The sequence below is a fragment of the Ornithodoros turicata genome, chromosome 6, assembly GCF_037126465.1.
Source record: "Ornithodoros turicata isolate Travis chromosome 6, ASM3712646v1, whole genome shotgun sequence".
NCBI lineage: Eukaryota > Metazoa > Arthropoda > Arachnida > Ixodida > Argasidae > Ornithodoros > Ornithodoros turicata.
In genome coordinates, this window is record NC_088206.1 from 4,565,367 (window position 1) to 4,573,828 (window position 8,462).

At 43.0% G+C, this 8,462-nt stretch overlaps 1 protein-coding gene across 1 annotated transcript; it reads right to left on the bottom strand.

Annotated features, from left to right (window-relative positions):
- Positions 1-197: 197 nt before the first annotated feature.
- Positions 198-8,146, bottom strand: LOC135398883 (protein FAM91A1-like). Its single transcript, XM_064630416.1, has 22 exons — positions 7,942-8,146; positions 7,794-7,878; positions 7,580-7,731; positions 7,456-7,513; positions 7,206-7,273; positions 7,016-7,138; positions 6,737-6,827; positions 6,562-6,624; positions 6,285-6,391; positions 5,715-5,753; positions 5,543-5,649; positions 5,336-5,457; positions 4,577-4,674; positions 4,409-4,495; positions 3,677-3,900; positions 2,876-2,963; positions 2,697-2,807; positions 2,104-2,217; positions 1,344-1,413; positions 542-785; positions 419-488; positions 198-344 (listed from the first exon to the last, which is right to left on the bottom strand). Exons 1-22 carry the CDS (start codon positions 8,017-8,019, stop codon positions 243-245), a joined length of 2,301 nt encoding a protein of 766 aa, XP_064486486.1. The 5' UTR covers positions 8,020-8,146; the 3' UTR covers positions 198-242.
- Positions 8,147-8,462: the final 316 nt, after the last annotated feature.

Genomic DNA, 8,462 nt, shown 5'->3' on the forward strand with positions numbered 1-8,462 from the left:
AATGCATTCTGCATAACAAAATGCCCCAAATTATTTACTACTCAGTAAGAAAAAAAAGAAAGAAAGAAAAAATGTAATTTTCACATAATAAGCAGTATCTGAGGTTTATAAGGTTTCCCATCTCATAATGTGTACACTTTATCACACCTAAGGTAATACAGCGAAAAGCAGTGTCATGGGACCAAAAGCCTACTGCGTACATTTTTTTAGTTTTATTTTAAGAATAACTCTTTGAATGTACATCAGTGTCCATAACCGTTGCTCACGACGAGTTTGCCATCAGAGAACAACAGATTCTGTGTTGGAAGTGGTAACGTATTGTTGTTTAGAACAAACGAATCCACCTGCAAATAAAAGTAAGCATGTCTGAATTGATCCTTTTTTTTTTTTTTTGAATAGGAAAAAGAGACTATCTCACCTGGTACTGTGAAATAAAATCCAGTAACCGCAACGCAGTTTCCCTATTGGTCCTTGTCAGTAATTTTAAGCTGCAAAAAACAAGGGATAATAATTCTGTGCTCAACCATGGTACTGTACACACCTGTCTTCCGAACAGATGTTATGCGTGAGAACTCGACTGCAGACATCCTTGTTTAAAGCGTTATCGAAAAGCGGAATCCCGTAGTTGCAGTCGAGCAACTGCCATTCGGAGACATCTCCCCGGCTTTCTTCGGAACCACCTGCTGCCTTCTGCGTTCGCATCATGGTGATGTAGCCGCACGAGTGGTGGAGTTCCAACTCTCTCGTTAAAGTCTCCACGGCTGGGTGGCTCACCAAGAAATTTCCTATGGGAAAGTTGGAATAGGTACGAGCATTAGTCTAATACGTAAAGCCCCTATGTTTCTGGGGTGGAAAATGTGTTTTTTCCCGACCTAGACTTTACAAAGCCGCGAGTGTCCGCGAATAAAAAATGTGAAATCCGCGGGATGTTTCTGCGGCTTTGTAACTGAACAACTGCGTTTCGTGCAATGTCTGAGACTTGATATGTGCTCACAGGTTGATGGTATTCGTCGGTGATCAACCGATTTCGTACACATGTCGTACGTTCTGAGCAAAACCTTAAGTTTGGCAAAATTTTGCAGAAAGCTAGGGGCTTTACTAATACCCGGCACACTACTGGCAGCCTTCAATCATCATTGAAACCAATATGCGCAGCGTCACCTAGGGTGTAACATATCGATCTGTCAGAGAGCGTTTGATCCAATGCTCTTTCAGAAGTTGACACGTTACACACTTGGTGGTGCTATGCGCACACTTAATGGCCATTGGTTGCAATCACGATCGAGGTCTGCCTGTGCAACAGAGGTATAACACTTTCACTGGACATGTGTGCTACACCTTACCTTTACTTAGCTCCTCTTCTTTATTGAATGGAAATGGAATGTAGCTTTGTTCACCACCCTTTCCCTGGGCCTGCACAACAGGAATGTTGATTATCGTTAGACCATGACATCGTTCAAGTACTAAATGTTCAGTAATTTTTGTTATAACAGGCCTCTTCGATTTGGCTGCACTCACTGCAGTAGTTCCCCGATGGTATACTGCAAGCTTGCAGCGCAGGTTTAGACAGTTGAAGTGCAGCGTTGATACTAGTGCTTGCCACTTGTGCATGCACTGTTCATTTTTGCTTTGATTTGCTTGCCTTTCCTCTGATTATTAAAGGAAATACATTTTTGCAACAGTATACTAACGATGAAAGATGAAAGTCACTGAAAAGGTTAGCTAGCTTTCATCTTTCATCGTTAATTTCTTAGGCAAATTGAGGCTTTTTATGTATTTGTCCCTTCTATGTTGTTCCAGCCTCAGAACATCAGTTCTTTCAAGTATACTAACATTTAATATACTGTTGTAAAAATTTTATAAATGACCATGACATCCTTTTGTCTGCTGCCGACACATATTATTGTCTCCTCAACGTAGTTGCACTCTTACTAAACCTCCTTTCCAGCAAGTGCAGGCTGGCTGTGAACTTGTACGGAACTAGGTGCGACAATGAACTGGTGAGTGCGGCCAAATCAAAAACACCAAACACTTCATAATATAAGCTGAATCATTATACCCCCGTTTTCCTACATTGAAATTCTATAGTAAAAGCCAACAAACCTGGATCAGCACAGCAGAGTGTGTAAGAGCATCATTAAGTGTGATCAGGGCACAGGATGTTGGAACAGTACCAGGATCGTGGCTCCAAGTCGTCACAAGAAGTTTATCGTGTTCCTGATGCGAAGAGACCTCATGTGAGTTATTACACACATATAGCGAAATTAATACAAAAAAACAGATGTGTCTCATCATACTCTGGTTAAGCACATTAACCAGACCAGCACATTAACAAATTAAGCACATTAACCAGACCAGCACATTAACACATAACCAGACCGGCACATTAACACATTAACCAGACCAGCACATTAACACATAACCAGACCAGCACATTAACACATAACCAGACCAGCACATTAACACATTAACCAGACCAGCACATTAACACATTAATCAGACCAGCACATTAACACATAACCAGACCAGCACATTAACACATTAACCAGACCAGCACATTAACACATTAATCAGACCAGCACATTAACACATAACCAGACCAGCACATTAACACATTAACCAGACCAGCACATTAACACATTAACCAGAGTGCGACTTTGTTGGTCATGTCGTGTACAGGTAACAGCGTAGCTTACCTGGAAGACTACGGGAAGTGTTCTTAGCCTAGTTCCCTTGGACAGGAGAAGGGTTGGTGGCCCACAACCCGAGATCACGTAAATGAACAGCTTGAACCAGGCAGAGTTCACCTGTCCGTTAAATGGTCGTCATGAAGCGCCATTAATGGTCACGAGGAGTATTTGAGCAGGCAACCTACTTCCGGTATCGCTGGTCCCAAATGAGGTGGAATGCAACTTGTGACTGGACGAACTTCATTGGTAAGAGGAGCCATCGATACCAGTAACCTGTCGGAAAATCAGTGGCCAAAGAATTATCTTATTGATGTATAGTGCAGGTGTACTGCAATGCTGAGGCATAGTTGTTGGCAATCAACACAGGGGACCTTTGAAGTGGCATGTACAAATTACACTTGAAATTCTGAACAATAAGAATGACTTTACCCACTGGAGAATTTATTCGGAAACGTTTGTGGTACCGAACACTTTTCGAGGTAAAAGGTTGTCTTGGGAAGAAAATGGGGTTTAAAATGCCCTTTATGTGCTTATGAGACTAACCTATCAACCTTACTAATGCCATTTATTAATTAAAATGCCACTCTATTCTCCCAAAACATTCTCTCTATGTGACACGGAAGTACCCTAGGCTTAAACTTATTTATATTATGAAGTCACGTGGGGCGCAATTTATCAATGGGTTATATAAGTAAACTTAACTCTTCACAAGTAAACTTGTCGCTTGACACTAAACTTGACTCTTCCGGGCTGACGCATAGTCTGGAGTCGGTCACAGCCTGGCAATCTCGTTCAAATAGACCTTTGTGGACATTTGTGTGTTCCGATTACAGGGCGTTTTTCCCCATCGAAATAAACATCACTCTGATGGGACCAGAGCACCAGTTCAAAGTTCAAAGTTCCAAATTAGTACAATTGTATTGTACATTATTTTTCCCCTCTAAATCAATTTTCCCTACATTATAAACGAGCCAAACAGAGCATACGCATAGTTCTTTCGAAGAAGCCGAGCGCAGGTGTCCCGGTCGAGGTTCTGCAGGCTTTCGCAGCGAACCAAATCTAGGCCGAGCCCCGTCCCGTGCGGACTACTGGCGCCGCCCTGGTGTACCGGTTGGACGTTTCCATTGTGTCGGAGGAAACGAACCGTGTCTTGAAGTGTGAGAGCATGGTCGAAGTATCTCTGCGCTTCACCTTCTCCCGTTTCGCCCACCTGCACGAGAATCACTCGAGTCTACTGTCTAGACAGACCTTATTTTATTTTACGTTCGGGGCTAAGAAAGGGCATTACAGAATGGAACAAACATAAATAACTCTTCGTGGTTACATGTTCGCTCAACAAACGACAACACTAACAAAAAGTAGACAGCCGCAGTACAAGCAAATATTTTAGTGCACTTTGTAAAAAAAAAAAAAAACGTTACCACGAATGATGTGAGACTAGAGCACCTGTTCGAATTCTGCTAAGCCTCGTGCTGATATTATCGATTCAGGAAGTGAGCACAAAAATTGACAAAGTTCGGCATGGTAACATACGATGCAAAAATCAAAAGTGCTGACACCACTGACGATAATCACGTGCTTTGAACATATTTTGAAATGTGCTCCTGTCCACGACAGAGCAGGCAATCCCACAAGTACAAAGCACCTCATGTGGACTAGCAGTTCTGTAAGTCTTGTCCTTAATAAAAGCGATCTTAGAATGCAATCTCCACACGTACCTTTTTCAGTTCAGCCAAGAAACTGTCCAGCGATTCATCAGAAAGCTTGCCCACTTCAAACATCGTTACGGCATGGCTCTTCAAACCCTATTAATTCGGGTCAACAAGCAATGAACACCAGAAAGATGTCCTTCGAATCAGAAGCATAAGAATGAGTGAGAGCTTTACCAAAGAGAGGTTCCCCATCATAAGAAATGCTGTTAGGTTTGAATCGAAGAGGAAACCTATCCTCTTTTCCCGGCTGGTCGTAAACAAGTCGCTCGATGCTGCAAAAAGGCACAAAATCCCAGGTCCGTAATCTTATAATATTAATCACAATTTTATATTTTCATTTCCAATTTAAAAATATTTAAAAGAATGATGCTATACGCACTACGTAGTGCGCCTCGACCGGAAGTGGCTACACGCGCTACGCAACAGTAAATGCCACTAGAGTTCCGTCCAGACGGAATAGTTGGTGTTGCTACCGTTCCGTCCTGAACCTAACCTCAATCACGACGGATGCACAGTCTACATGGGCTCTCTCGACACATGGAATATGTATTCGCCAGGCCTAACCTAACCTCAGTCACGACGGATGCACAGTCTACATGGGCTCTCTCGACACATGGAATATGTATTCGCCAGGCCTAACCTAACCTCAATTACAACGGATGATCAGTCAAACGCAGGGAGAGAGGCGAAAAATAAAATTTTTATGCGATCGGATTCGAACTGCAGAACCCCACTTCCACAGTGAAGCATCTCAACCCATTACGCCACACCACCACTCCACCAGGATGTGACTTAATCTGGTGTCTATCTAGACACTTCGCCACGTGGTGCGAGAGAAGCCCCCTAGGTGGCGCCCGTCGTAGTGCGTATAGCCACTTCCGGTCGAGGCGCACTACATAGTGCGTATAGCATCATTCTATTTAAAATACCAACCAGTCTCATCCAAACTGGTGGAGTCAGACGACGGAACAGAGTCTCCCCCGACTACGGAACCTTCCGTCTCCACCTCAGTGTGCAGAACCGACATGAATTCTTCCACTTCTTTGTTCCGCGCCCTGATTGTCGAGCGGGTTTTTATTAAAAATCAAATATGCTCATCGAAGCGACCTGAAAGATTAAGGTAGCTTTCCGCACGTTCACCTTGCAGTCTTGTCATCTTGCGAGGCTCTCCACGACAGGTGATATTCTCCGGCCTCCTTTATCTTTTTCACGGCGAAACCGAGGCGGCAATACATTGAGACCGCATTCTGCGACAGCGGATCTCTTTCTCAACGACGACATTTGGCGGCAAAAAAAAAAAAAAAGCTCCTACCTTGACTAGTTGGAGGTCGATCTGGAGCACACCACCGAGCTGAAACGGGACGACATTACTAGCAAGAAGGCAATGGTGGAGTGTATGTAGGGCCCTGTGTTTTTAGCCTTTTATTTATTTATTTATTTTTTGAAAATTGGGGTGGGGGAGGGGGGTACAAACCGGGTTTTATTTCGGGAGCCGTAAAACAGGGTAATATAGAAGGTGGAAAAGTAGATTTTTGGGTACAAAAAAAAAAAGAAAAAAAGAACGCTTCTTACGTTTCTCTTTTTCTTTTTTTTATTAACTATTCCCACCAACAGCCGTTGGCCTATGTAGTGGTTCTTGATTTTAGATTGGCAGAAGATGTGGAACAGCTGTGCTGAGTGATCAATGCTTAGCGTTCTCCAGTGTCTATACCGGTGGAATTGGCACTTTTCCAAGTTTATTTTCGTTTCTTTTCTTTCTTTTTTTTCTGGTTTTACACGAAGTGATAATGACGCAAATCGGGGGGGGGGGGGGGGGGTAAAAAAAAGTGGTTTTACCCTAGAACATAGGGCCCTAACACGAGGATGGTGTCAAGATCTGTACCTCAGAGAGTGGCGTCTGTCCATCAATTGAAACGAAGATTTTGTACAGCAGCGTTTCGAAGTAATCACCAAGGACACGATTCATTACGAATCCTTCCAGGGGTGGAACTGCCTCAAATGAAGAAGGTACGATTGCACATAAAACGCTTACGACTGTTTTTCTGTATGGAATATTCCCCTCACTAAACTATGACTAGAAGTAATTGAGCTTGCGTTCTTCACATGCAGATACAAGAAAACAAATGCTGCAGCCTCCATAAGGGGGGATAAATTATTACCTGAGATACAGTCGTTATCATCCAGGGGAACATCAAGGTACACGAGGCCTTTCACATAGAGGTCTATGAGAGAACAAGGGATATAAGACAACATCCGTAGATTCATTGTAAATTTATAAACAAATCACAAAAATTATAAATAAAAATCACAATTTTATGGAAGCGAACAGCTTACTTCGGACGTCGTCGGCAACGAGAGTTCCAGCCTTTTGAGGACCATCGTCGATTATCTTGTCAATGACGTTCTTTTCCGACTCCGTTACTGTCTGAATTAAAAGACGAATCCCAAGAAACAATAAGTAACGCTATCAAAATGGTTCAAGTTGTGTTTTTGTAGACTTTCATTCATCTATGCTGCTGGTGAGTGCAGGAAAAAATAAACGCATTATCATTAACATTAATAGCAGGTAGTACATTTGTAGCATCTCGCATTGAAGTATTCCCAGTCGCTCACTCGAATATCATCTTCGGTGACGTAGCCAACATGAACCATCCACCAGGGCTCGATGGAAATCTCCGGGACTGGTTTTGCAGGCAACAGGTCTCGGATGGACTTCCGTCGCACGCTGAAGAAACGCTGTTTACGAGCAGTGTTTGTATATAATGAGCTTACAAAAACACTTCAGCAATCGCGTCTCACTTACTCTTGATGATCGGCTTTGGTTCATAAGGTCTATGTACTGGTTCCGACCAATGCCTAGGAGTCTTAAACCTGTAATAAATATAAAATATATCAGAAAGAAAGAAAACCATATCCGGTCATCTATCTAATCTTCTTATCTCATTCTATTCTCTACTTCTATTCTCATCTTAGCGAGTGCCTTTTTTGTTTACAGATGATGAGCACAGTGCCAGCGTGCATATTTTCTGCACTGTTTGTAAAACGAAACATACAGTCTGCTGCTGTGAAGTTTGGCAGCGAGTCGTAGCTTCTTTCTTGCTCCATAAGATCCTGCAATCACAACGACCACTGATTGCGGATGTTCCCATAACACTTGTGCAAAATACGAGTACTCACTTGCATGACTGAGATGTAGTACTGAAACGGTGTGATACGCATTCTTGTCACAATAAAATCCGACAGGTGGTACGGATAGAGCATCAAGTGACTCCTGCTGTACTGCAGGAGAATCTCGTAGTAGGACTTCTCATCCCGGTGGTAAGTTCTCACTGGGAGTTGTTTACAACATGTCAGCATATATGCTGTAGTTCGTTTCAAACATGCCACATACCTAGATTACCCCGGAACCTCAGTTGGTTTTTGATGCTGTACTGAAGCACTGCCTTCTCGTACTCCTTCTGAGAGTTCCCCAAGAGCTGGCAAAGCAAATTATCAAAGTTTATGCGATGGCCTGAGGAATGTTATACCCCATGCCCGACCTGTCTAACGCTGTCTGGTAGCTTGGTCCAAGGGCAGTTCCTACTAATAAATGTTTCTATGTCGGTGTTCATGTTCATCTAAATCATGCGAAACGATTCAACGCAAGCCATGAATCTGCCTGTTCGTCGTAAACATTACAAGTTAAAGGGGAAACCATCGAAGTGACCATCCATGATTTTGCCACGAGCCGGAAACCGATAAGCCAAGAAAATCCAATATATACGGATTGTATTGGCTCTTGGCTATAAACTGGCCATTTCTAAGCTATGAGCATGCGCAGAAAGGGAATATGCAGCGCCGTTTTTAAATACCAGGTCACGCGTTCGCCAGTTTGCTGCACTGATCAGTGGTCAGCTGGTTCAACCGGTGCTCAGCGTTACGTGTGTTTCTCCGTGAATTCAAGCAACACCGGAGTTTTAACAAGGTGCTGTTGTCACATATTTTTGTTTTTTAACTATATGAATTCGTGAAAAATTTCTTTGTGTACCATGACGTGTGTGCACACGTGTGTCCGTGACCA

What these genes read in the sequence shown, in the direction of transcription:
- LOC135398883 (XM_064630416.1), bottom strand. Translation starts at nt 8,019, where the DNA reads ATGAACATGAACACCGACATAGAAACATTTATTAGTAGGAACTGCCCT. An exon ending in GAGGTTCCGGGGTAATCTAG is followed by an intron (nt 7,732 to 7,793) that starts GTATGTGGCATG and finishes AACAACTCCCAG; the next exon opens with TGAGAACTTACCACCGGGAT. An exon ending in TCGACCTCCAACTAGTCAAG is followed by an intron (nt 5,650 to 5,714) that starts GTAGGAGCTTTT and finishes CCGCTGTCGCAG; the next exon opens with AATGCGGTCTCAATGTATTG.